This window comes from Leopardus geoffroyi, chromosome C1 (assembly GCF_018350155.1).
Source record: "Leopardus geoffroyi isolate Oge1 chromosome C1, O.geoffroyi_Oge1_pat1.0, whole genome shotgun sequence".
In the NCBI taxonomy this organism is placed as follows: Eukaryota; Metazoa; Chordata; class Mammalia; order Carnivora; family Felidae; genus Leopardus; species Leopardus geoffroyi.
In genome coordinates this window covers 148,056,445-148,083,940 of record NC_059328.1, presented here as the reverse complement: position 1 = coordinate 148,083,940, position 27,496 = coordinate 148,056,445, and the positions used below count along the sequence as shown (strand labels likewise).

Sequence of the window (27,496 nt, the reverse complement as noted above, 5' to 3'; positions counted from 1 at the left end):
TGATCTATATTTATATTTCTACATCAATACCATGCTATTTTAATTAATCTCTTTTGCTATCTGTTAGAGCAAGTGTTCACTCATTATTCTTTTCAAAATATCTTATTCTTTTTTTTTAATTTTTTAATATTTGTTTATTTTTGAGAGAGAGACAGAGACAGAGTGAGAGCTGGGGAGGGACAAAGAGAGAGGGAAACACAGGATCTGAAGCGGGCTCCAGGCTCTGAGCTGTCAGCACAACGCTTGACGCAGGGCTCAAACTCACAAACTGCAAGATCATGACCTGAGCTGAAGTTGGACGCTTAACCAACTGAGCCACCCAGGTGCCCCATATCTTAGTTATTCTTATGTCAAATTTCATTTTTAAAAATCTTGTCAATTGTTTGCATTGATATTTTGTTAAAGAATGCTGCCATATATACCAAATTAAATTTCCAACCTAGGATCATCCTTCCAGAATAGCTCTCCAGTTCAAGTCTTCTCTCAATTTCTTCCAAAGATTTCATAGTTTGTTGGTTTTTTTGTTTTGTTTTGTTTTGTTTTGTTTTGTTTTTTTCTGGTGAAGGCTTGGAATAAGTAGAAATTGATGACCAAGAAGCTGATTCTAAATTTTCTTTAGTAGCAGTGTGAGGAAAAGTGTATGAACTAGGAAGTAGCAGTGGTGATGCAGAAATGACAAATGTTCAAGTATTTAGGTAAAATATGATGACTTGTTTCATTGGGAATGGAGTTTGAGGTAAGACAGAGGAAGAAGCATGATCCTGAATATTACTGAGCTATATCTATCCTCTTAGGTTGAAAATTTTAATTTGTTTTCAGTCTCTTTTATTTTCTAATAAATTTATTTGGCTATAGGTTCCTTTTTTAACCTGCGTCTCTTGGCCTGCATTCTATAAGTTTTCAAATAAGGTTTCATTATCTAATTTCTAAATAATTTACATTGCATTTTTGATGTCTTAACAATAAATTGGTAGATATTGGAGTGTTTGCCCAAGGCAAGGTTACTGATAGTTTTCAATTTTTTTCTACTTGTCTACTTTCCATGTCTTTTTTTCTTTTTAAAATTATTTTTACATTTATTTATTTATTTTTGGAAGACAGAGAGAAACACAGCACAAGTGGGGGAGGGGCAGAGAGAGAGGGAGACACAGAATCCGAAGCAGGCTCCAGGCTCTGAGCTGTCAGCACAGAGCCTGATGCGGGGCTCGAACCCACAAACCGTGAGATCATGACCTGAGCCTAAGTTGGATGCTCAACCAACAGAGCCACTCAGGAGCCTCATTTTCCATGTCTTTTCATAACAATATGCAAACATTTAAAATGCTTTATGGAAAGCTACCAACCCTGCTACTTTTAACATTAAAAAAAAACCTCTATTGAATAGCAATTTATATATGAATTCTCTTGTTTTCAGTGTACAATGAAATGATTTTTAGTAAATTTATATACATGTACAACCATGGCTATGGTCCAGTTTTATATCATTTACATTAACCCAGAAAGATCTCTCATGCCCATTTCCATTAATTCCTATTCCTACACAGCCCCAAATGACCACTAGTCTATTTCTTTCTTTTTTTTTAATTTTCTTTTTTCTTTTTTAAATTTACATCCAAATTAGTTAGCATATAGTGAAACAATGATTTCAAGAGTATATTCCTTAATGCCCCTTACCCATTTAGCCCATCCCCCTTCCCACAACCCCTCCCGTAACCCTCAGTTTGTTCTCCATATTTATGAGTCTATTCTGTTTTGTCCGCCTCACTGTTTTTATATTATTTTTGTTTCCCTTCCCTTATGTTCATCTGTTTTGTTTCTTAAAGTCCTCATATGAGTGAAGTCATATGATTTTTGCCTTTCTCTGACTGACTAATTTCGCTTAGCATAATCCCCTCCAGTTCCATCCACATAGTTGCAAATGGCAAGATTTCATTCTTTTTGATTGCTGAGTAATACTCCATTGTATATATATACCACACCTTCTTTATCCATTCATCCATCGATGGACATTTGGGCTTTTTCCATACTTTGGCTATTGTTGATAGGACTGCTATAAACATGGGGGTGCATATGTCCCTTCGAAACAGCACACCTGTATCCCTTGGATAAATGCCTAGTAGTGCAATTGCTGGGTCGTAGGGTAGTTCTATTTTTAGTTTTTTGAGGAACCTCCATACTGTTTTCCAGAGTGTCTGCACCGGCTTGCATTCCCACCAACAATGCAAAACAGATCCTCTTTCTCCGCATCCTCACCAACATCTGTTGTTGCCTGAGTTGTTAATGTTAGCCATTCTGACAGGTGTAAGGTGGTATCTCATTGTGGTTTTGATTTATATTTCCCTGATGATGAGTGATGTTGAGCATTTTTTCATGTGTCAGTTGGCAATCTGGATGTCTTCCTTGGACAAGTGTCTATTCATGTCTTTTGCCCATTTCTTCACTGGATTATTTGTTTTTTGGGTGTTGAGTTTGAGAAGTTCTTTATAGATTTTGCATACTAACCCTTTATCTGATATGTGATTTGCCAATATCTTCTCCCATTCTGTCGGTTGCCTTTTAGTTTTGCTGATTGTTTCCTTTGCTGTACAGAAGCTTTTTATTTTGATGAGGTACCATTCATTTTTGCTTTTGTTTTCCTTGCCTCCAGAGACATGTTGAGTAAGAATTTGCTGCGGCCAAGATCAAAGAGGTTTTTGCCTGCTTTCTCTTCGAGAATTTTGATGGCTTCCTGTCTTACATTTAGGTCTTTCATCATTTTGAGTTTATTTTTGTGTATGGTGTAAGAAAGTGGTCCAGGTTCATTCTTCTGCATGTCACTGTCCAGTTTTCCCAACACCACTTGCTGAAGATACTGACTTAATTCCATTGGATATTCTTTCTTGCTTTGTTAGAGATTAGTTGGCTATACGTTTGTGGGTCCATTTCTGGGTTCTCTATTCTGTTGTATTGACCTGAGTGTCTTGTGCCAGTACCATACTGTCTTGATGATTACAACTTTGTAGTATGGCTTGAAGTCTGGGATTGTGATGCCTCCTGCTTTGGTTTTCTTTTTCAAGATTGCTTTGGGTATTCGGGGTCTTTTCTGGTTCCATATAAATTTTAGGATTTTTTGTTCTAGTTCTGTGAAGAATGCTGGTGTTACTTTCATAGGGATTGCTTGAATATTTAGATTGCTTTGGGTAGTATCAACATTTTAACAATATTTGTTCTTCCTATCCAGGAGCATGGAATCTTTTTCCATTTTTTTGTGTTTTCTTCAATTTCTTTCATAAGCTTTCTATAGTTTTCAGTGTATAGATTTTTCACCTCTTTGGGTAGATTTATTCCTAGGTATTTTATGGTTTTTTTGTGCAACTGTAAATGGGATCGACTCCTTGATTTCTCTTTCTGTCGCTTCATTGTTGGTGTATAGGAATGCAACCAATTTCTGTGCATTGATTTTATATCCTGCCACTTTGCTGAATTCATGAATCAATTCTAGCAGTTTTTTGATGGAACTTTAGGGTTTTCCATATAGAGTATCATGTCATCTGCAAAGAGTGAAAGTTTGATCTCCTCCTGGCCGATTTGGATGCCTTTTATTTCTTTGTGTTTTCTGATTGCAGAGGCTAAGACTTCCAATACTATGTTGAATAACAGTGGCAAGAGTGGACATCCCTGTCTTGTTCCTGACCTTAGGGGGAAAGCTCTCAGTTTTTCCTCATTGAAGATGATATTAGCATTGGTCTTTCATATATGGCTTTTATGATCTTGAGGTATGCTCCTTCTCGCCCTACTTTCTTGAAGATTTTTATCAAGAAAGGATGCTGTATTTTGTCAAATGCTTTCTCTGCATCTGTTGAGAGGATCATATGGTTCTTGTCCTTTCTTTTATTGGTGTGATGAATCATGTTACTTGTTTTGCGGATATTGAACCAGCCCTGCATCCCAGGTATAAATCCCACTTGGTTGTGGTGAATAATTTTTTTAATGTATTGTTGGATCCAGTTGGCTAATATCTTGTTGAGGATTTTTCACCCATGTTCATCAGGGAAATTGGTCTATAGTTCTCCTTTTTAGTGGGATCCCTGTCTGGTTTTGGAATCAAGGTAATGCTGGCTTCATAGAAAGAGTTTGGAAGTTTTCTTTCCATTTCTATTTTTTGGAACAGTTTCATGAGAATAGGTGTTAACTCTTCCTTAAATGTTTGGTGGAATTCCCCTGGAAAGCCATCTGGCCCTGGACTCTTGTTTTTTGGCAGATTTTTGATTAATAGTTCGATTTCCTTACTGGTTATGGGTCCGTTCAAATTTTCTATTTCTTCCTGTTTCAGTTTTGGTAGTGTATATGTTTCTAGGAATTTTTCCATTTCTTCCAGATTGCCCTTTTATTGGCATATAATTGCTCATAATATTCTCTTATTATTGTTTTTATTTCTGTTATGTTGGTTGTGATCTCTCCTCTTTCATTCTTGATTTTATTTATTAGGGTCCTTTCCTTTTTCTTCTTGATCAAACTGGCTAGTGGTGTATCAATTTTGTTAATTCTTTCAAAGAACCAGCTTCTGATTTTATTGATCTGTTCTACTCTTTTTTTGGTATTGGTAACATTAATTTCTGCTCTAATCTTTATTATTTCCTGTCTTCTTCTGGTTTGGGGTTTTATTTGCTGTTTTTTTTTCCAGCTCCTTAAGGTGTAAGGTTAGGTTGTGTATCTGAGATCTTTCTTCCTTCTTTAGGAAGGCCTGGATTGCTATATACTTTCCTCTTATAACTGCCTTTGCTGTGTCCCAGAGGTTTTGGGTTGAGGTGTTATCATTTTCATTGACTTCCATATACTTTTTAATTTCCTCTTTTACTGCTTGGTTAGCCCATTCATTCTTTAATAGGATGTTCTTCAGTCTCCAAGTATTTGTTACTTTTCCAATTTTTTTCTTGTGGTTGATTTCAAGTTTCATAATGTTGTGGTCTGAAAATATGCACAGTATGATCTCGATCTTTTTGTACTTACTTAGGGCTGATTTGTGTCCCAGTATATGGTCTATTCTGGAGAATGTTCCATGTGCACTGGAGAAGAATGTATATTCTGCTGCTTTAGGATATAATGTTCTGAATATATCTGTTAAGTCCATCTGGTCCAGTGTGTCATTTAAAGCCATTGTTTCCTTGTTGATTTTTTGATTAGATGATCTGTCCATTGCTGTGAGTGGGGTGCTGAAGTCTCCTACTATTATGGTATTACTATTGATGAGTTTCTTTTTGTTTGTGATTAATTGATTTATATATTTGGGTTCTCTCACATTTGGAGCATAAATGTTTACAATTGTTGGGTCTTCTTGGTCTATAGACCCCTTGATTATGATATAATGCCCTTCTGCATCTCTTGACACAGTCTTTATTTTAAGGTCTAGATTGTCTGATATAAGTATGGCTACTCCAGCTTTCTTTTGTTGACCATTAGCATGATAGATGGTTCTCCATCCCCTTGTTTTCAATCTGAAGGTGTCTTTAGGTCTAAAGTGGGTCTCTTGTAAACAGCATATAGATGGATCTTGTTTTCTTATCCATTCTGTTACCCTATGTCTTTAGATTGGAGCATTGAGTCCATTGACATTTAGAGTGAGTACTGAAAGATATGAATTTATTGCCATTATGATGCTTATAGAGTTGGAGTTTCTGGTGGTGTTCTCTGGTCCTTTCTAATCTTTGTTGCTTTTGGTATTTATATATATATATAAATTTTCATCTTTTCTCCCCTCAGAAAGTCCCCCTTAAAATTTCTTGCAGGGCTGGTTTAGTGGCCACTAACTCCTTTAATTTTTGTTTGCCTGGGAAACTTTTTATCTCTCCTTCTATTTTGAATGACAGCCTTGCTGGATAAAGAATTCTTGGCTGAATATTTTTCTGATTCAGCACACTGAATATATCCCACCACTCCTTTCTGGCCTGCCGAGTTTCTGTGGATAGGTCTGCTGCAAACCTGCTCTGTCTTCCCTTGTATGTCAGGGACTTTTTTTCCCTTGCTGCTTTCATGATTCTCTCCTTGCCTATTTTGTGCATTTGACTATGATATGCCTTGTTGATCATTGGTTTTTGTTGAATCTAATGGGGGTCCTCTGTGCTTCCTGGATTTTGATGTCTGTGTCTTTCCCCAGGTTAGGAAAGTTTTCTGCTATGATTTGCTCACATAACCCTTCTCCCCCAATTTTCTCTCTTCCTCTTCTGGGACCCCTATGATTCTAATGTTGTTCCTGTTTAATGAGTCACTGGTTTCTCTAATTCTTAAATCGTACTCTTTTGCCTTAATCTCCCTCTTTTTTTCTGCTTCATTATTCTCCCTAAGTTTGTCCTCTATATCGCTGATTCTCTGTTCTGTCTTGTCCATCCTTGCCGCTGCTGCATCCATCTGTGATTGCAGCTCAGTTATAGCATTTTTAATTTCATTCTGGCTATTTTTTACTTCTTTTATCTCTGCAGAAAGGGATTCTTCTATTTTCAACTCCAGCTAGTATTCTTATTATCGTGATTCTAAATTCTGGTTCAGACATCTTGCTTGTATCTGTGTTGGTTAAATCCCTGGCTGTCGTTTCTTCCTGCTCTTTCTTTTGGGGTGAATTCCTTCGTTTTGTCATTTTGAAGGGAGAAAAGTAATTAATGAGGTAGAAAAATTGAAATTAAAAAAATTAAAATTAAAAAAATATTAAAATTAAAAATTAAAAACACACACACACACAAAAAGTGAATAGATGATGCTAGATACTAGGTGTGTTTTGGTCTGGGTGTTGAAAGTGGTTTGACAGATTAGAGGAAAAAAAGGGGGGGAAGAAAAAAAAAGAAATCGTTTGAGAATTTGAAAAAACGAATACATTGAAGTAGACTAAAATGAGATGATGGGGGTAAAATAGAATTTGAAAAATTATATACAAAAGTAAAGAATATAGTAGAAAAAAATTAAAGAAAAATAGTTTTTAATAAAAATTAAAAATAAATATGATTTTTTTCTTTTCCTGTATTTAAGAAAAAAGAAAAGAAACGAAAAAGAGAAAAAAAATTAAAAAAAAGAAATCAGTTGAAAGTTTGAAAAAGTGAATACACTGTAGTAGACTAAAATAAAATGATGGAAGTAAAGTAGAATTTGAAAAAATTTACATAGAAGCAAAAAATATAGTAATATAAATTAAGTAGAAATAATTTTAATAGAAACTGAAAGTAAAAATGAAGTTTTTCTCTTTCTGCATTCAAGAAAAAGAAAAGAAATGAAAAAGAGAAAAAAAAGAAAAAAAGGAAATTGTTTGAAAATTTGAAAAGGTGGATACACTGAAGTAGACTAAAATAAAATGATGGAAGTAAAGTAGAATTTGAAAAAATTTACACCAAAGTAAAAAATATAGTAATAAAAATTAAAGGAAAATATTTTTAATAAAAATTGAAAATAAAAATGAACTTTTTCTCTTTCTGTATTCAAGAAAAAGAAAAGAATTGTAAAAGAGAAAAAAAGAAAGAAAATTGAATAGGTGAACCTGCTAACAGATTGAAGTAGGACTGAAATTTCTTTGTTTTCCCCTAGAAGTCAGTCTGTGTAGCTCTTTATAGTCCATAAATTAAGCTGGCGGTGAGACTTGTGTTCTTGAAGAGTGAAGTTGGCCCAGATGGGCAGGGCTCAGCGTAACAGCTCCGCTCTCCAATAGATGGCGTGCTAGCTTACTGGGGTGGATTGTTGCGGTGCTCGTATGTGCGTATGCGCTTACGTGGGAGAGGTGAAAATGGCACCATCCAGCCACCCAGTCTGTTCTCCCGGAACCACAATCGCGCACGCGTCCTCTGTCTTCAGCTCTTGTCCACTCCCCGCTTTTTCACTGTTTGTGACTAGGCTTCAGGCAGTACCCCTCTCCCGACTTTTGCCTCAGATGCGGCTGTTTTCCCCTGCCCCTTACTTCTGAAGGACTGCGGCTTTGACCCCTTCCCCCACTCTGCAGGAGGGTTTCACTGAACAATGGCCGAATGAGCAATGGCTGAATATCGGCTGCACCCAGGAACGCCCACTGGACCCTGCTGCTGCCGGTGCCCCAATACTGCAGCCAGGTGCCAGCCCGCCCCAGAAAAAGTTCACGAGACGGTGTAGCAACAGTGTTTCAGGGATTATGGAAAATCACAACACACATCTGGCACCTGGCTTTACCCTTAATGACCTTGCCCCAGCACCAGCGAATGTGGCGGCCTTCTGGAGTCTGCTGGGACCAGGTGGCTTCAACAGTCTCTACCATATGTCCTTCCAGCAGTGGAACCGCTTTTCCCTGTGTGGCCCGAGAACCTCCTGGACCCCACTCTGTTCCTGGGGATTTGCCCTTCCCACCAGAGCACCGCAAGATATCGAGCTGCAGAGCTGCAGACTCTGCACTCCCCTTGTTTACAGTCTTAATGGAATTTAAACCCTCTCCTTTCTTCTTTCTCCCTTTTTAGTTTAGTCCCTGTGGCTGTTTCCAATTGTCCACTTTCTCTCCAGCTGCTTTTGGTGAGGGGTGCTTTTCCCGTGTTCTCCCTCCCTCCCCAGTCTCTGTCCTCTCTGCCTGCAAAAGTGGTTCCCTACCCTCTATGGCTTCTCGCTTCCCAAATTCACCTCTGCACACCATATACCTGCTGAATTCTGTGGTTCAGGCTGTGCAGATTGTTGTGTTAATCCAATCAGTTTTCTAGGTGTGTAGAATGGTTTAGTGTTGGTCTGACTGTATTTCATGGATGTGAGACACACAAAAAACTTCCATGCTGTTCTGTCATCTTGGCTCCTGCACCACCACTAGTCTATTTCTGTCTCAATAGATTTGCCTTTTTATATAAATTATATATAAATATAAATTTTATATACATTTTGTATACATTTATGTAACATTTTATTTATTTAAAAAATTTTAGTGTTTATTTATTTTTGAGAGAGAGAGACAGAGCATGAGCAGTGGAGGGACATAGAGAGAGGGAGAGAGAATCCGAAACAGGCTCCAGGCTGTCAGCACAGAGCCGATGCCTGGCTTGAACTCACAAACTGCAAGATCATGACCTGAGCTGAAGTCAAATGCTCATCTGACTGAGCCACCCAGGGGCCCCTATAACATTTTATATAAATGTAATCTATCTGGGTTCTTTCTCTTAGCATAATATTTTTGAGGCTCATCCATGTTGTAGCATGTATTGTTTTTTTCCTTTTTATTACTGAATATCATTCCATTTCAGCATTACTTTATATATCTATTTTTACAGGACAATGTATATATATTTTCCTGTTGGTGAGAGATTAACATATGCAGGTTGATTAAACAAATAGGGCTCAAGGGGTGCCTGGGTGGCTAAGTTAAGTGTCAGACTCTTTAACGTTTTTATTTTATTTTTTTTTTTTTTTTTATTTTTGGGACAGAGAGAGACAGAGCATGAATGGGAGAGGGGCAGAGAGAGAGGGAGACACAGAATCGGAAACAGGCTCCAGGCTCTGAGCCATCAGCCCAGAGCCTGACGCGGGGCTCGAACTCACGGACCGCGAGATCGTGACCTGGCTGAAGTTGGACGCTTAACCGACTGCGCCACCCAGGTGCCCCAATGTCAGACTCTTTATTTCAGCTCAGGTCATGAGCTCATGGTTGAGACTGAGCCCTGCACTGGGGCCCTGCACTGTCAGTGCAGAGCCTACTTGGGATTCTCTCCCTCCCCCTCTCTCTGCCCCTCCCCTGCTTGTGAGCAGGCATGCGGTCTCCCCCCTCTCTCTCTCAAAAAAAAAATAAACTTTTTTTAAAAAGTAGGGTTTAAAATTTATATAAAGTATGATATCAATTCTATAAAAGACTTTACTTTGTACTGAGGTCAAATATTTACTCACACCACTCCCAAATGTGTGAAGAATAGTAACTGATCTCAATCTCTTTGAGACCCCTTCCTGCAGGGTAGTGAAGAAAGATGGAAACTTTTCAATTAAAATTATCTCAAGCTCTTTCATTTCAAAGTGATCTGATTTTGGATTCTGTCTGTTTAGGTGGACTAAGTACAAACTGCAATCTCTGCTGGAGGTCAGGCAACCTCCTTCAATGGAAGGATGGCATAGCTGGTCAGCCTGTGGGTTCTGACACCCTGCAGGGTCCTCATTACCCTGCACAATTTCATCTCATCCCTCTACCTCCCCAGGGTACAAGGCAGGGCTACCCAATAGAAATATTATGCAAATCACACATGTAATTTTAAATTTTCTAGTAGCCACACTTAATGATATAAAAAGTGACAAGTGGAATTGACTTTAATAATAAATTTTATTTAACTCAATATATCCAGAAACATTGTCATTTCAACATGCTATCAATATAAAATTTAATTTTTTAATTTTTTATTTTTTTTAAAGAGAGGAAGAACATAAGTGGGGAAGAAGGGTAGAGGAAGAAAGAGAGTGAGAGAGAGAGAGAGAGAGAGAGAGAGCAAGAATCTTAAGCAGGATCCATGCTCAGTGTCAAGCCTGATGCGGGGCTCGATCCCATGACCCTGGGATCACAACCTGAGCCTAAACCAAGAGTTGGATGCTCAACTGACTGAGCCACCTAAGTGCCCCTTAACAAGATATTTTACATTCTTTTTTTTTTTCATATGAAGTCTCTGAAACCTGTACATTTTATACTTTCAGCACATTTTGATTTGGACTAGTCACATTTCAAGGGCAGAATAACCTCAGTGTGATGAATAGATACTGTGTGGGCCACTGGAGGTTTACAGTAAAGCTGAACGACCTTCTTGGCCATGGATGGTTGAGTGGCTGGTCTACTGGCAGATTCTGACTTTCTTACAGGGTTAATGATATACTTTATACAAATTTTGAACCCTGCTTTTTTCATCATCTTGAATAATTCAGGGTCTTCACTACCCTTGTCAGTATGTCCCTGATATCTCTTGCCTCATTTCTTATACGATCCACTGAAAACATACTGGACTCAGCCTTAGGATGTGGGCCAACATATGCTGCTGCTGACCACATACCCTGCCATTGCTTTTGGTCCTCAGCTCTCCTCCAAGTCTTGCCAGACCTGGTTTTCCCAGCACACGACTTATACTTCCAATGAGACTTTTGGCAAGCCATGAGAAACAAATATTTTCTCATGCAATCCCTAAATATCTCCCTCTGTTCCCATGTCATGGTAGACAGGATGCCATGCTAAATGCAAGGCTTCCCTGGGAGACATTTTATATTAGGAAAGTGGAGACTTAGCCCCATGTTCTTGGATTTTCCCAGTGCTACCTCAGTATTTCTTCTAAGCCTCAACCCTCACAGTTGATCCACTAAGGGGTAGAAAGTGATGAAGCTGGTTTCTCAGAACCTCACCTACTTCTCCTTTTCATACCAGTGAAATGGCCAAAGGGAAACATGATTTCTAGGAGAAATAAAATAGATGAAGTCAATATTTAAAAAATGTTGTTTCCGACTCTTAGCGGTGGATCACTCGGCTCGTGCGTCGATGAAGAATGCAGCTAGCTGCGAGAATTAATGTGAATTGCAGGACACATTGATCATCGACACTTCGAACACACTTGCAGCCCCGGGTTCCTCCCGGGGCTACGCCTGAAAAAAAAAAATGTTGTTTCTGTAATATTTATATAAATAAAAAAATCTTGAAAGAAACATAACCCTATGATAACAGGGTTTTTTTTTTCCTCCAGGAAATAAAATGAAAGATGGTTTTGATTTTCACCTGTATTTTCCAAAATTTCCACAATGAGGATACATTTCTGATAGTAAGAAGAAACAATAGTAGTTTTGAAAACAAATAAAACATACTTTTCTGGGGCACGTGGGTGGCTCAGCTGGTTAAGCGTCTGACTTCGGCTCAGGTCATGATCTCATGGTTTGTGAGTTTAAGCCCCAAGTCATGTCAAGCTTTGTGCTGACAGCTCAGAGCCTGGAGCCTGTGTCAGATTCTGTGACTCCCTCTCTCTCTGCCCCTCCCCTGCTCATGCTCTGTCTCTCTGTTTCTCAAAATAAACATTAAGAAACTTTTTAAAAAATCCATACTTTTCCATGTTCATTGATTGGCTGTGGGCTTCAAACTGATGTGCAAAGTGGTAAGTCACATAGAAGGGAATATACTGAATCAAATATAAAAGTATTAAATAGAAGATACCCTTTCCACATAACAGAAGTATCAGACTTTAAAATAAACATAAGAACATACATGTCTCTTTTATTATTTGCCACAGTGTTTATACCTTGTATTATCTAATTTCCCTAATTCTACACTCCAGGTCCTTTGCTAGCCCTCCCACGTTGTCATGTGACCTCCTAATGGCCTTCTTTTCCCACCCACTTGCTGGAAGTTAAACTCTCTTCTCTTGCATACAGCGGTTCTTTCTCTCTAGCAGGGCTCTGAATGCTCTCCTTCCCCTCAGCCTTCCTACTCAGCCTATTGGGGCCAATGCTGCAGCACGAGCCATTGCAGTGTGTGGCTCTGTAAGCCACAATGGTTCTGTGAGGCATATTTATATTGTCTACAAACACTTTTTTTTTCTGAGCATTCTTTATGTTAGATATGCACAGGGAAGAGTAGGATGCAAGAACTTGTAATGGCCATGTCTCATTTTTTTTTTTTTTTTGTCTTTAGATTCATTGCTTCCCATTACCACTGAAAGTTGCAGAGTAAATAAGAAATTAGATCATCCTTCCATGCACAGGGCCCTCTCTCCTCTTGTCATTATGACATTTTGTAAAGGCTTGTTAAAATGTTCAATCTCTAACTTTTCAGCTCTGTCCCCCCTCTGTATTTGCCAGTTCTTATCTTTACAAGGATGGTTGTAATTGTGACATTTCACTTATTTATATCCATTGTTGTCCCTTGTCATTTAATAAAAAGCCCACTTTTCCCACTTACCTCCTTTGTAATAACTTTAACAGTTTTAAATTTTTAGCTATATGCCCTGGAAGGTAATTTAAAGATTCCTAAAGCATTTTAGGAACCTTTCTTGGCTAAGCAGCTCCTCTGGATAACATTTCATAAGAGAAGACTGAATGGAGCTGGCATGACCAACAAATGGAAGGGAAAGATGTAAGAAATTCATCAGTCACCCAATACCATACACTCTGTGATCAAATGTATATGACATTCCAGAAGAGGCAAAATGGTAGCAAAGAGTCATGGTTAGGGGAGTTGTCTATAGAGTTGCACAAAGGGAGATTGAGGAATGCACTTGTTGTGATGAGCATAGGGCTTTGTACGTAAGTATTGAATCACAAAACTGCACACTTCAAAAATTAATATTATACTGATTGTTGACTAACTGGGACTTAGATAACAACTAAATATAAATAAATAATAAAAAAAGAAATTCATTAGTTAATGTTAATGTAATACGAGAGCCCTGGTTGCATTCTTTGCTACAACAGAATCCCCTGGGAAATATTTAAAAGTCCTGATGCCTAGACAAAGCTCCAGATCAATTAAATCAAAATCTGTGGCATTAGGATTTTGGTCCCAACAGTTTTTGAAAATCTTCAGGGGATTCTGAAGTGCAGTGAAGTTTGAAGGTTAGTGTACCAGAGTTCTTTTTATACTTTCTGAAGTATGGGCCCCAAATCATCTATTGGGTTCTTGAGAAGATCCTACTTTTTGTAGAAGTGCCCCTGAATTCTTTTTTCCAATGCGATTCCCTCATTGAAGTAGTCCAGGGAAGTCATGGAGGTAAAACTTCATATTCACGAAGGAGGTTAGCAATTCAAGAATCCTCTGCAAGCAAAAATCTTGCATGTTTCTGTCTAAGCAGCTGTGTGTGTGTATGTGTGTGTGTGTGTGTGTGTGTGTGTGTGCATACATGTGCACGGATGTGTGTGTAATGGAGAAAGCATTGCTTTCTGTAGTAACAAACATTAGATTTCAGTTATCGTTTCCAAAGGAATGGAGTTTTTCTATGTTGCAAAACAGTACATATTTGAAGTTTAGGATGGTGATGACCATGTGGGAAGGAAGAAACTAGAGCCAGCTGCCTTCCTAACACTAAATTGGCTTTGTTAATCTAGTGTGTGTTTTTGGGGTGCTTGCCAACAGCAGGCAATTGACAATTATTGCATTTTCTAAGTAGTAAAACCAGATGTTTCTATTTTCCATGTCTTTTCTTAACAATATGCAATATTCAGTATGTTGTATTGGAAGACATTACGGGCATTTAAAGTGGGTTCATAGTCTAATCTGTGAGATTTTAAAGAGTACGTTTATTAGAGTGACTTCAACAGAAACTTTACAAACATTTGTTATGTTTTTGCTTCTCAGCAAGAGATTTCCCAAAATTAGTAGAATATTCTCGTTCATTAAATCTCTGTCAACCAAATCCCCTTTCCAAGTGGATGTGCCAAATGATGTCAACCAAAGATCACTGTGAGGCATTAAACAAATACAGTTCTTAGTAAGACTGTCTGTTTTGTTTTTTAAGTGATATCAGAAATGTTTCACAAATTAGCATTAATTTAAAAGACTGAAATAGATCCTACTGTTAACCAACATGCTATCTTCCAATCCATAGAGGTAATTTTGTCTAAAAATAATAATAATACTTAGAACCTGCTCATCAGTATAACATAACTATGAGTGTGTGTGTGTGTGTGTGTGTGTGTGTGTGTGTGTGTGTGTGTTTTCATATATTGGGGCATGAATATATAGATTATTTGGACATAATTGTAGTAGTCTGTGAATGAATCTTAGCTGACCAAGCATAGTTGACAGAGGGAGGCTAAGAAGTTTATGAACAAAGCAATATACAGTAATTTTAATGTGAAAATAAACAAGCAAGCTTGTGCCAGTGGGCAGACGGAGCACCAGCTGGGCAAAGATGGCTCAGCTGAGGGTCATTGTAGAGGTCTTGGATGATGATTTATCTCCCCAGGTATGCAAGTCCAGCTTCAGATCTGTGATCCTTTTTAAACCACAGCAATCAGATAATGTCTTTTGTTCAGTAGTTTGGGTTGCTTTTACTTTATTGTTTACAACTTTGATTTTTGATTTTAGAAATCTTTGCTCATTAAAAAAGCTCCTGGATTTCTACCGTATGCCACACTGAGCTGTCTGGTGCAGTTAGGACACAAAATGGAATGTTAGCAGGTGTGTGTTTAGTAGAGGGCAGGCAATATTCAGAAACCCTTATAATACATTTTTTATACAAAATGTGCATTATTGCTTCCCTGTAGTGAGCACCATTATTTGTCCTCCATACAAACGTGTCAGTGAAGTGACCACAGATGCTATGATTTCAAATAGAATGGCCAGATGCTATGGTCTTCTCAAGAATCTGTTATCTCATATTCTCTTCCCCAGGAACACAGACTTTTATCTTGGTCCATAATTAATGCTACAGACATTTGAAAGTTCCTCATTGGGCATCAATTTGTTTTGATACTGCATTGCCTTTCTCCCATTTACCACTTACATCTGTAGAGGTAAATTATTTTCTGTGTCTTTTCTGCAGCAAAGGGACGCTGTGTCCTCCAAGGCTCCACACAGTATTTGTGAGTGAAATGGAGGCAAGCATTCTTTAGGTTTACTGAGGTTTTTATAACGAACTCCATAGCTAGGGAGTTTTACTAAGCACTTTCAAGTAATGAAATACTCACCTTTTAGGCATAAACTTTAGGAAGATCTTCTAAAGATGCAGGGCTAGGTAGGCAGAAACTTAACAACCATGGTTACATGAAAAAAGTATCAAGTTATGGATCGGGAGACATGTAAAGGTAACTTTCACAAAATACCTCCACTGTGGTGGGTAGAGTATAGCTTCAAGCACTGGTTCATCCTTCCTTTCTTTGCTTGGAACCGCTCCTATAAGAAAAATACACACACACACACGCACACACACACATGGCTATCAGATGATATTAAATAATACTTAGTGAAAGAAACATGCTTACAATCTAGGATATTTTCTTACTTTATGTATTTTAATATGAGATTTATAAAGTCATGTTATTTTAGAGCTCGGAGGAATCTTGGAAAGCATCTAGCCCAGCCCCCTTGTATTAATTAGGGTTCTAGTTTGCAAACAACAGAAAGTATTTCTACTTGAATTTTGCAATAAAAATATTTTATATTAGGGTAGCTTACAGAATCATTTTCAGAACTGAGCATAGAAAATGTTTGAGAATGACAGAGGCTGGGAAGATAAGAAGAGTCAAGACTGGGGGCTCCTGGGTGGCTCAGTCAGCTAAGTGTTGGACTCCTGATCTTGGCTCAGGTCACTATCTCACAGTTTGTGAGTTTAAGCCCCACATTGGGCTCAGCGCTGAAAGTTCAGAGCCTGCTTGGGATTATGTATCTCCCTCTTTCTTCCCCTCCCCAGCTCTCTCTCTCTCTCTTGGTCTGTCTCTCAAAATAAAAATAAATAAAAAGAGTCAAGACTGTACCCCAATTCCCTACACAGAATCATCCCTGCAAGTCCAATCACTGAAAATTAGATGCCACAACTTGGGTTTTCTCCTCTGCCATCTCTGGACTCTGGACATCCCACTTGGCAATGCTGCTTTTATCCACACCCCTGCCATGCTTCTACTGCCAGTATCCTTGACAGTGTCTCCACAGGCCCTGCTTCTTTGCATCACTGGCTTCCAAGTGCAGCACCTGAAGGGCTGAACTCAGATCAAATGCTCATGAGCTAGTTGCAAATGTGGGAAAGCAAGTATCTGACATCACTTTACAGGAGGGATTTATTAGAAAGAAGAAGGGGGCCCAGATGCTGAGAAAAGAAAAGGAAAGAAAAATATAAACTAATGTCTTTTATAGTCCACAACTGTAGTTGGCAAAATCAACATACCCTTCTTTTTATACTACTCTGCCAAGAAATGTCCTTCTACCCAACACTGTAATTTTACCTTGTACAACCCCAAACATGCTTACCCCATTCCTAAAGGGAATCAACTCGAAGTCTTATTTATTACATTTTGTCTAGCTCTAAATTCAAGATCTCTGAGATCTTTTTGTCTTACTGTCTTCTGGTTCTGTTATGATCCATTTCAATATTTCATGATCTATGGACTAAATTTTACTCTACTACCAATAAACATGCCTTAAGTAAAATTGTAAGGAAAAGAGAGGTGAAGAAGTCAGGCAGAAAATTATTATATATATGAAAAGAATTTTGGATTTGGATCTTTTCCCGGGCTAGTGGTGTGTAGGGCGATACTCTCCCCTGATGCTGGGCAGTGGCAGAGAGCTGCAGCCTCCTGTCAGCCACACGAGGGTGAACAACCAATACACTTACACTCATACAACCATCCTTTTTTCACTTTTAGTACAGTATTTAATAAATTACATGAGATATTCCACAGCCTAAAATATTCTAGAGCCTAAAGTAGGCTCTGTGTTAGGTAATTTTGCCCAACTGTAGGCTAATGCAAATGTTTTGAGCACATTTAAGGTAGGCTAAGCTAAGCTATGTTTGGTAGGTTAGGTGTATTAGACACATTTTTGACTGACAATATTTTCAACTTATGATGGGTTTATTGAGAGGTAACCCCATCATAAGTTGAGGAAGATCTGTATTTATACATATTATATATAGGTATCTCTGTGTGTGTATGTAAATGGCAGATGATGAATACCTTCTTTCAGTAAATGGTCAAGATCACAATTCAAATTTATTATTCTCCTTTTCTACTATGCATTACATTTGCTGTTTGCTTTCAGCCAGCATCTTGGCTGGGTGAGGTTCTTTACCCAATGGGTTGACTTATGCTGGCTTGTATATGATGACTTTTACCATTGGCCATGCAATACCACAAGGTATCCTAGAAGTTCCTTAGATTCCATCTACTTCTTTCTGCCTCTGTTAAATGACAGCAGTCCTATTTCCCTCTGATATCAATTGTTCCAGCCACCACTGTAACTTCCTTTTCTACTTCTTTACTTAGTGGTATGATAAACCCCAAAAGGCAAATATTTGCATCAGTTCCTTTCAATGTAACTGTTACTCCTGGTAGAAGTACTAGAAGTTAAAACCAGCAGAGAGTAGAGTCTCAGGGATGGGAAAAAGAGATTTTGCAAATGTGTCTTTAGGGTTAATAGTGAAAAACACCTTTCCCACCTGTACTTACTGGTCCACCTACGTACATGATCTGGCTGGGTTGTGAAATAGCACAATATATTGGCCATTACTTCAGAGGAAAACCACCTCCTATAGAATAGCACCCAACCTTCCAAAATATTATCTTGCAGCTCATGACGTATCTGAGTTTTCAACAGGCCATTTCTTTGTTTTATAAGGACAGCAGCATGTGGGCTTCAGCTCATTGTCTTACTTCTTGCACAGTTAAGGGAGTTCCTTAGGAAGAAGCAATATCTTGTGGGATATACTAGGAGTGCACGAATATGCAAACATGGTATGCAGGGAAAGAAAATCCAAACTCTTTTGCCTTTCCCATGATAGCATGAATGTGATATAATGTTTTAACCAGGTAACACTGTCTAATTCTCCTGTTGTATTTTACTCTGTCAAGGGCTCAGAGTGACAGTAGCCAGATTAGCCTTGAGAAAGGTAAATTCATGTAACTGAGAAATGTATAGCTTCTGTTCTCTTCACTGGGAGAATTTTATCATGAGCCCATTGAACAGATACCAGTCTGTTGGAGAAGAAGACTGACACAAACCTAGCAGATCATCTCTCCCACCTAATTCTTTAAAATCACCCCTAAATTATTCCCACACTCTGAACCCATTTCTTTAGGTCCATCAACATAATCTCTCTGAATCTTCCTGTCACAAATCCTCCAATCACATTCCTTCAATATCCCTAATCAGCTGGCCAAACCATTAACTACTGCCAACAAATTGTCATTAATCCATTATTTATTCATTTACTTTAAAAATATTTGAGTACCTAATATGTGACAGTCACCGCTTTACCTCAGGTGAAGTGAACGTTAAGATATTCCTCTTGACATTATACCTACATGGAAAATTTCCCCTCTTTACCATCTTCCAGGGAGATTTCCCAGCAAGGCTATCCACCATAGCATTCTACTTCTGTCTGAGGCCAGTAGATGTGTAGACCTAGCTATAAAACTGGCTCATTTGTTTTTTTTTTTTTTTCTTTCTTGGCTCGTTTTTTCCCAGTAAGCTAGTTACTGAGAATTCCCCTTGGCCATATGTGCGGGTTGAGGGACAGATGTTAATGTGGAAAGTAAGCCACCGGTTCATACAAATTACCTGTGCCTTCTGATCCTGCTCAAGCCCAACGTACTTCCATTTCATTAGTCTGTGCTGCTAATCATGCCCAGCTTTATGACCAGGTGGTTCAGATAACATTCAGCTCATTAGGAGTAGCTAGAGTCTCACTGTCACCAAGTGTCTTAAAGTCAAAAGTCCAGTTGATACCCACCCTCATCTATAAAAGATAGATAAGAAAATAGTACTTATCTCATAAGGTTGTTATGACAAATAAAGTTAAAACATGGGAGCACTTACTACAATGCCTACTATGTTGTGCCTGGTTGACAAATGATAGTTACCATAATAATTACCAGGATCCATTAGTAAACCAAGAGCTAGTTCTTAAAAGAAAAATAGCAACTTGCAAAGAAGGCATGAGTGTGCTGTTGAATCCTGAGGGTTTCTACTAGACAAGAACTATAGAACATTCTGATCATCCAGAATACACCAGTGAATCCACAGTGTCAGGGCCAAGTGGCATTGCTGTCTGCACTGTGGCTTAGACCAGCTGGACAGCTTTCTTTTTCTCTGGCCCCTTTTCAAAACTGTAGCTTTTTTTTTTTTTTTTAATTTTTTTTTCAACGTTTATTTATTTTTGGGACAGAGAGAGACAGAGCATGAACGGGGGAGGGGCAGAGAGAGAGGGAGACACAGAATCGGAAACAGGCTCCAGGCTCTGAGCCATCAGCCCAGAGCCCGACGCGGGGCTCGAACTCACGGACAGCGAGATCGTGACCTGGCTGAAGTCGGACGCTTAACCGACTGCGCCACCCAGGCGCCCCTCAAAACTGTAGCTTTTTAGGTCACCCGCTAAACTGACTAGAGAGGCATTCCCAAATGCTGATCTTGCTGCTTTCAAAAACTGATTTTTTTTTTTTAATGGAAAATAGAACCATGTGTCTTTCACTTCGAACTGGAGTAAGATCTATATTGAAATTTCTACCCTACACTGCCTGTCTCTCTGATCTTAGGCAGGTTACTTAGCTCTCTGAACACTCCAACATGGTTATCAGAATTATAATTATAGAAATAATATCTATAAATTACATGGGTTAAAATACACATTTGGTAATATTAGTTCCTCTCCATACTCTCCTCCTTACCTATAATATTTAACCAACTGTCTTCTGGCTTTGCCACATGGATGTCTCTCTGGCACTTCAACAAAATTCTTCATTCCCCAGATGGAGCTATTCATCACTGCTTCTGATCTGTTCTTCCTCCGCTGTTGCCTTTTGGATAAATGACACCATCACTCACCTCACCACCCAATCAGAAGCCTAGACAACTCCCCGCTCCCTCACTCCCCATTCCCACAGCCAAAGGTTTATAAATCCCATGAATTTACCGTTTGAATATTGACCCCCGTTGCTATCCTGATCAGCCTACTATTACCTCTTACCAGAATTAAAGCTATAACTTCTTACTATTTCAGCCTTGCCACAGTGCAAACATATCCAGTCATGTCATTTTGATACCAAAAACCTTTCAGTGGTTTATCGTCCCACTTCTGGTAAAGCTCAGACGCCATAATATTGTTTATGAGAGGATCATGGTCAGACTCTCCTTCACTTTTATAAAAAAATATTTTTATTTATTTATTTATTGAGAGAGAGAGAGAGAAAGAGAGCAGGGGAGGGGCAGAGGGAGAGAGAGCAGCCTCCACTCTCAGCACAGAGCCAGGCATGTAGATTGATCCCACAACCCTGGGATCGTGACCTAGGCCAAAATCAAGAGTCGGATGCTCAAATGACTGAGCCACCCAGTTGTCCCTCTGTTTCATCTTTTATCTCCCACCTGACTTCTGCCCATCCCACTCCTCATTACACTACTACACTCTACCAGTTCCTAAATGGCCCCAGTATTTCTCTTGCTTCTACGGGTTCTTCAAACAGACTGTTTCTTCTGAGAACACTGTGGCTAATTCTTACTTGTTTATGTCTCTGCTCAAATATGACTTCCTCAGAGACCTTTCTCTGGCACTTAAACAAGGTTAGATCTTCTTCATACATGTTCTTATGGGCCTGTTGTGATGAGCTGTTTTATAAATGACCCTATAATTTATTGGCATAAGACAACAATGATGTTATTATTATGCTTATGGATTAATTGGGTCAGGAGTTTGGACCGATCCCAGAGAGGATGGCTTGTCTCTGATCCTTGAGGTCTGGACTATCAGCCTGGAAGACATGAATGACTGGGAAGGACTTGAATGCCTGGGGCTGGAATGATCTGGTGACTTCCTCCTTAATTAGGACTGGAATGACTAGAAACCTAGGTGTAGCTGGAAACTATCAAGTGGAGCTCTGCATGGTCACTCTTTGAAGCTTGACTTCTTCAAAGCACAGTAGGCTTAGAGTAGCTGAACTTCCTACAGGGTACTTCAGAGCTCCAGAAACCCATCTTCCAACAAACAAAGCAGAAGCCTCATGATCTAGAAATCACATAGTATTACTTTTTTTTTATTAAAAAAATATTTTTTAACATTCATTCATTTTTGAGAGACAGAGAGGGACAGAGCATGAGTGGGAGAGAGAGAGGAGGACACAAAATCAGAAGCAGGCTCCAGTCTGTCAGCACAGAGCCTGACATCGGGCTCAAACTCATCGACTGTGAGATCATGACCTGAGCTGAAGTTGGACACTCAACCAACTGAGTCACCCAGCTGCCCCCACATAGTGTTACTTCTATTTTGTCTTTTGTTCAGAGTAGTTATAAGCCCAATGAGATTCAAGTGAAGGAAATTTAGCCCCAAACTCTCAATGGGGGAATATCAAATAATTTGTCATCATGTTTAAAGACCATCACAATGGAAGAAATGGGCAGAAGACATGAACAGATACTTTTCCAAAGATCTCCACATGGCTAACAGACACATGAAAAGATGCTCAATATCACTCATCATCAGGGAAATACAAATCAAAACCACATTAAGATACCACCCCACACCAGACAGAGTGGCTAAAATGAGCAACTCAGGAAACAATAGATGTTGGTGAGGATGTAGAGAAACAGGAACCCTCTTGCATTGTTGATGGGAATGCAAACTGGTGTAGCCACTCTGGAAAACAGTGTGGAGGTTCCTCAAAAGATTAAAATAGAATTACCCTATGACCCAGAAATAGCACTACTAGGAATTTATCCAAAAGATACAGGGTGCTGATTCATAGGGACACATGTACCCCAATGTTTATGGCAGTGCAGTCAACAATAGCCAAATTATGGAAAGGGCCAAAATGTCCACCAACTGATGAATGGATAAAAAAGATGTGGTTTATATATACAATGGAATACTTCTTGGCAATGAGAAAGAATGAAATCTTTCCATTTGCAACAATGTGGATGGAACTGGAGGGTATTATGCTAAGGGAAATAAGTCAGTCAGAGAAAGACAGATATCATATGTTTTCCCTCATATGTGGAAGTTGAGAAACTTAACAAAAGACCATAGGAGAAGGGAAAGAAAATAAAATAGTTACAAACAGAGAGGAAAGCAAATCATAAGAGACTCTTAAATACAGAGAACAAACTGAGGGTTGATGGGTCGGGGGAGGGGAAAATGGGCGATGGGCACTGAGGAGGGCACTTGTTGGGATGAGCACTGGGTGTTGTATGTAAGTGATGAATCACAGGAATCTACCTTTAAAGCCAAGAGCACACTGTATACACTGTATGCTAGCTAACTTGACACTATCTAAAAAAAAGACCATCACAATGCCCTATATCTGCACAATCTCAACACCCATATTTTAATTGTAATTACTTGTTAGATTTTTATCTTTTCCAATAAATTGTAAATTCTATAAGAGTGGAATCTGTGTCTACACAATGCCCTCGTATTTTGTACATTGTAGGTAACACACTATCTTAATAAATATTCATCAAGTGAGAAAATACATATAATTAGAGAAAAGTACTATTCGACAAATGGTAGGGCCTCAATTTGTTGTAGATGAAGGAGCCACACTTGTCTTTGTTGTGGTTAAACTAGAGGAATAAGGAATTGCCTCACTCTTTTGGTTATTTATCTTTATCCCCCTTTTCTTTTCTTACACAGAAAATAATACCATCTCAAAAGTGTCAAGCCTAAATGTTAAATGTCATAAATCATAAAGGTTACCTAGTTCAATGATTTTAATTTTTTTAATTTTTTCTACTACCTCTCCAAATGGTCATACATCCTAGGTATGTATCTCCGGATGCTAAACTTGCATCTTCCAGGACAAGTCCATTTCATTGCATCAGTCCATTTCATCTTTGGACAGCTATTGAATTTTTTTTCCTCTTGTTATTTCTTTATGTTTTGGTAGTAAGCCCAGTTCTGTCTCACCAGCTTCCACACATTACTCCTCCTTCTATTGCTTGAGATAATGTGGAACAAGTCTGAACCTTCCTTCCCTTGACAACCATTTAAATACTGAGAATAGTTATAGATTTCTCTTCCCCCATCTCCATCTCCATTCCTATAAGCCCTTTATTTTATAAGCTCTTTTTGGAGAGGTATATTTTCAACTCATTTGTCATTTGCAGTGGAGGAGGGGCTTAGGGGAAAACCCTCACTGGCCAAAGGGGCCCGTTGTGATTCAGCACACATCACGGTTCAGGGTCACTATGGAAATAATTATCAAAGGATAAAAATTATTTTTTTTAACATTTATTTATTTTGAAAGATTAAGATGGGGAAGGGACAGAGAGAGAGGGAGGGAGAGAGAATCTCAAGCAGGCTCCATGCCATCAGCACGGACACTGAGGTCATTACCTGAGATCATAACCTACCGAGGCACCCAGGTACCCCACAAAGGACAGGCATTATTGTAAATAAAGATTATTACTAGGAAATTATTTCTGTCAGTATCTAATATACATTTATTTAAATAAGATAAGTTTATATCTACAAGCAAACTAATTTGATTAGACAGAGGTATTAACATGAGATCGATCTTCAAGGCAGAGGCCCCAGAGTATGAAGACAGTGGATGAGGTTGGTTTCACTTGCAGAAGGAAGTAAATGGAAAACCTCTCTAGTTCCAGGTGGATCTTGGGCCAATAGACTAAGATTCTACTTGTTACTACCTACATTATGACTCCTCCTAATTACACTGATTGTTAACTTGGAATGAGCCTTTCTATTTAGAGCAGCTGTTGGACTTCTTGAATCTTGGTGGTCTGGGAGGAGAGTTACTATCTGCTCAGTGGCTTAAAATCATAGAGCTGCTTAGCCCTGTCATGCTATCCAAAGGATACCCTTTCCATCACCATAGCCAAGTGAGACAGCGAAAAGGCAGCCAGCACAAAGGAGTAATTGTTAAGTTTTTCCCTTTTGTTTTCTGGTTTGAACCACATCTACCCTTCTGTTTTTTTGTATCATCTGTAAGCTAAGAATATTTTTTACAGTTTTAAATACCTGGGTAAGAAAGAAATAATGTGAAAACCATATGAAATTTAAATTTCTGTGTCCATAAGCAATGTCTCATTTGAACACAACCATGTCCATTCATTTGTCCATGACTACTTTTGTATGCCACCATGACACATAAAGAGTGACATACACAGCAGCAGTAAGGCCCACAATCACTGTGTGGGCCTTACTATCTGTGTGTGACATACAGTGGCTGTATGAGCAACAGGCCTGAAATATGTATTATCTCACCCTCTAAAGAAAAGTCTGCTGACCCCAGGTCTAGTGGGATGGTAGAAGGAAAGGACATTTATGCTGTTGCTTTTTGCAAAATATCCTTGTGTATTTGGGTTCTATCCTTAACTAGTCTCTACATAAACTGAACTGGAATGAAGGAAAGCTAGGAAGACCTGACATTTTATTCACTCTAATGCACTATTCTCTCCTCTGATTGCATCCTTTTTTTGTCCATTCTATTTCATAGTAAAGCACTTCAAGCTCTAGGTACTCTCTGACCCTCTGCCAAAGCAGAGCAGAATTAAAAGCTTCTTCCCCAAGACACATGTTAATTAATCTTGTCCAGGTAACATAGCGTTTGTGCATGTGTATATGAATCACTTTTTAAAATCTATATTAAACTAATGATCATCTTTCTCTCTTTTCTCCACTTTTTTCTTTAACTTTGGTAAAATCTCAAGTTTAAGGAAGAGTTGCAAAAATGGCACAAAGAATTTCTACCCAGATTTACTAATTTTTAGTATTTTGCCCTATTTGCTTTATCATTTGTACTCTTGCTCCCTCTGGCCCACCACCCCACCCCCACACACCGTGGTCTGCCATATTATTTAAAAGAAAGTGCGGGCAAGTAGCAGGAGTTGCTGTGCTTCAGCTCCCTCCCCGCCTATGCCTTCCCGGCTCCCTGCTGCAATGAGCTTCCTCAAAAGGTCCCTGCTGCCATTGAGGCTGAGGGCTTTGGCGACAGGCAGACACTGAGGCTGTGCTGAATGGCAGGGGCCTCAGCACCGGCCCCTTTGATATCACTGAGAGGCACCTGTCTTGGTTTGATGACTCTGGATTGGGATTCTTAATGGAATACCCCACCATTAGTTTGCATGCAGTGTCCAGGGACTTAAATGCCTATCCATGAGAGCATTTGTATGTTATGGTGAATGCCAAATTTGGAGAAGAATCAAAAGAATCTGTTGCTGGAGAAGACAGTGATGATGCTGTCGAACCTATTGCTGAATTTAGATTTGCGCCTAATGATAAGTCAGCATTGGAGGCAACGTTCCCTGCAATGGGTGAATGCCAGGCTTTGCATTCAGATCCTGAGGACGAAGATTCAGATGATTGCAGTGGAGAAGATTATGATGTGGAAGCATGTGAACAAGGGCAGGGAGACATCCCTATATTTTACACCTGTGAAGCAGGACTATCCAATATAACAGCGGAAGGCTGAGCCTGACTGGGGAGATTAGAAGAAATGCTTTCTCAGTCTGTGAGCAGCTGGCATAACATGGCTGGTCTGGACAAAAGACTCAACAAGAGATTATGAAGACGGGATGGAGGTAGATACTACACCAACAGTTGTTGAGCAGGTGGAGGATGCAGACATTGATCACTGAAAATGATTTATGCTGCTGGGGGATTCTGCTCCTGACTGCAGAAAGAACTTGGTGCCTCTTCTGTGGAGGGGGTGTTGATGAAAGTCTTTTTCTTTCTCCCAAACTTACCCGAATCAGTTCTCTTTTGAGACAGACTATACGGAGACAAAAAGTTGTTACCAGTAGAAGAAACTATGACTTTTATTAACAAAGGTGAATTAACTTAACCAAGAGGGTATCTGTAGTTTATCATCTACCTCAAAACTTTCTGTGTATAGGTACCCTCAGAGTGGGCCTACAGTTCCTGCCTTTACTGTATGCATCTTCTGTAACCTAGCAGGGCTATGTGGTGAGAACGCACAGGCACTTGAAGGTGTAGGTGGACTGACTGGGAAGAAGGGGGACTGAGTCTAAGATATACCCCCTTAGAGCCTAAGGATCCCCTTACCTCTTAAAAAGAAAGACAAAGGGATCTCAGAGAAATCCTGACCTCCACTCATTCTCCATAAGGGTAAGTTTCTTTTTACTAACTTGGGACACAGATAAATTCATTCAGGCATCACTAGGGAGCCTCTTGGGAAATATCCTAGCCACATATACCACTAACACAAGTGCTTCTGACTACCTTTTACTCCTTTCACCACGTTTCACAAGTCTGTTTTGTTATAATCTCTTAGTTTATATCCTTTAATTCTAACTTCTTGGGTCGGTGTCCATAACAACAGGTGAAATTGGGATGTAAGTACTCCGAGTGCTTCAGATGAAATTGTTTTGTCTTTGTTATAGTTTAACAAATAAATCCAGGTTTTCTAAAAAAAATAAAAAATAAAGAAAATTTCAGACATCATGAAATCTCACCACTAAATATTTTGGCATGATTTAGCTAAGAATAAGGACAGTCACCTACTTAACCACAATACCATTGTGATAGCTAAGAAAATGAACAAAAACTCCATAATATCCTCCTGCATCTAGTCTATATTCCAGTTTCCCTAGTGGTAATTTAAATTTTTTCATAGCCTCCCCAACTAAGATAATATAACCACATGAAGAAAAAAATTATTTCAACTAACTTTTGAAACTAGTGCTTTTTACAGCCTTTGTTGGATGAATTCTAAGGGAAAACTTTCTGTTTTACTGGAAAGAAATCCTAAACTTCACTCAGTAGGTTTAATGTTTGTGCTAATTGTGACCTTGAAATATTCTACTTTTGTGGTAGGACAAAACATTTAAAAGAACGTTTTAATGTTAATGGGGCTAGGACTGTGTGTACAAGAAAAGATACCAATGTTAAATTAATAAAATTTTAAAATGTTAGTA

The 27,496-nt window shown here is 38.9% G+C and overlaps 2 protein-coding genes, 1 long non-coding RNA gene and 1 other non-coding gene across 8 annotated transcripts in view; all 4 read left to right on the top strand.

Annotated features, from left to right (window-relative positions):
* Positions 1-27,496, top strand: part of CCDC148 (coiled-coil domain containing 148) — a 253,766-nt gene that overhangs the window by 190,988 nt on the left and 35,282 nt on the right. The gene's annotated exons all lie outside the window — the stretch shown is intronic.
* LOC123598959 lies at positions 152-27,428 on the top strand. The gene is made up of 3 exons (XR_006712897.1): positions 152-162; positions 15,514-15,523; positions 26,327-27,428. It is a non-coding gene; the product is annotated as an uncharacterized LOC123598959 (long non-coding RNA).
* On the top strand, positions 11,421-11,573 carry LOC123600274. Its single transcript, XR_006713631.1, has one exon. It is a non-coding gene; the product is annotated as a 5.8S ribosomal RNA (ribosomal RNA).
* Positions 25,167-26,308, top strand: LOC123598957 (methylosome subunit pICln-like). Its single transcript, XM_045479923.1, has one exon. It carries the CDS (start codon positions 25,735-25,737, stop codon positions 26,029-26,031), a length of 297 nt encoding a protein of 98 aa, XP_045335879.1. The 5' UTR covers positions 25,167-25,734; the 3' UTR covers positions 26,032-26,308.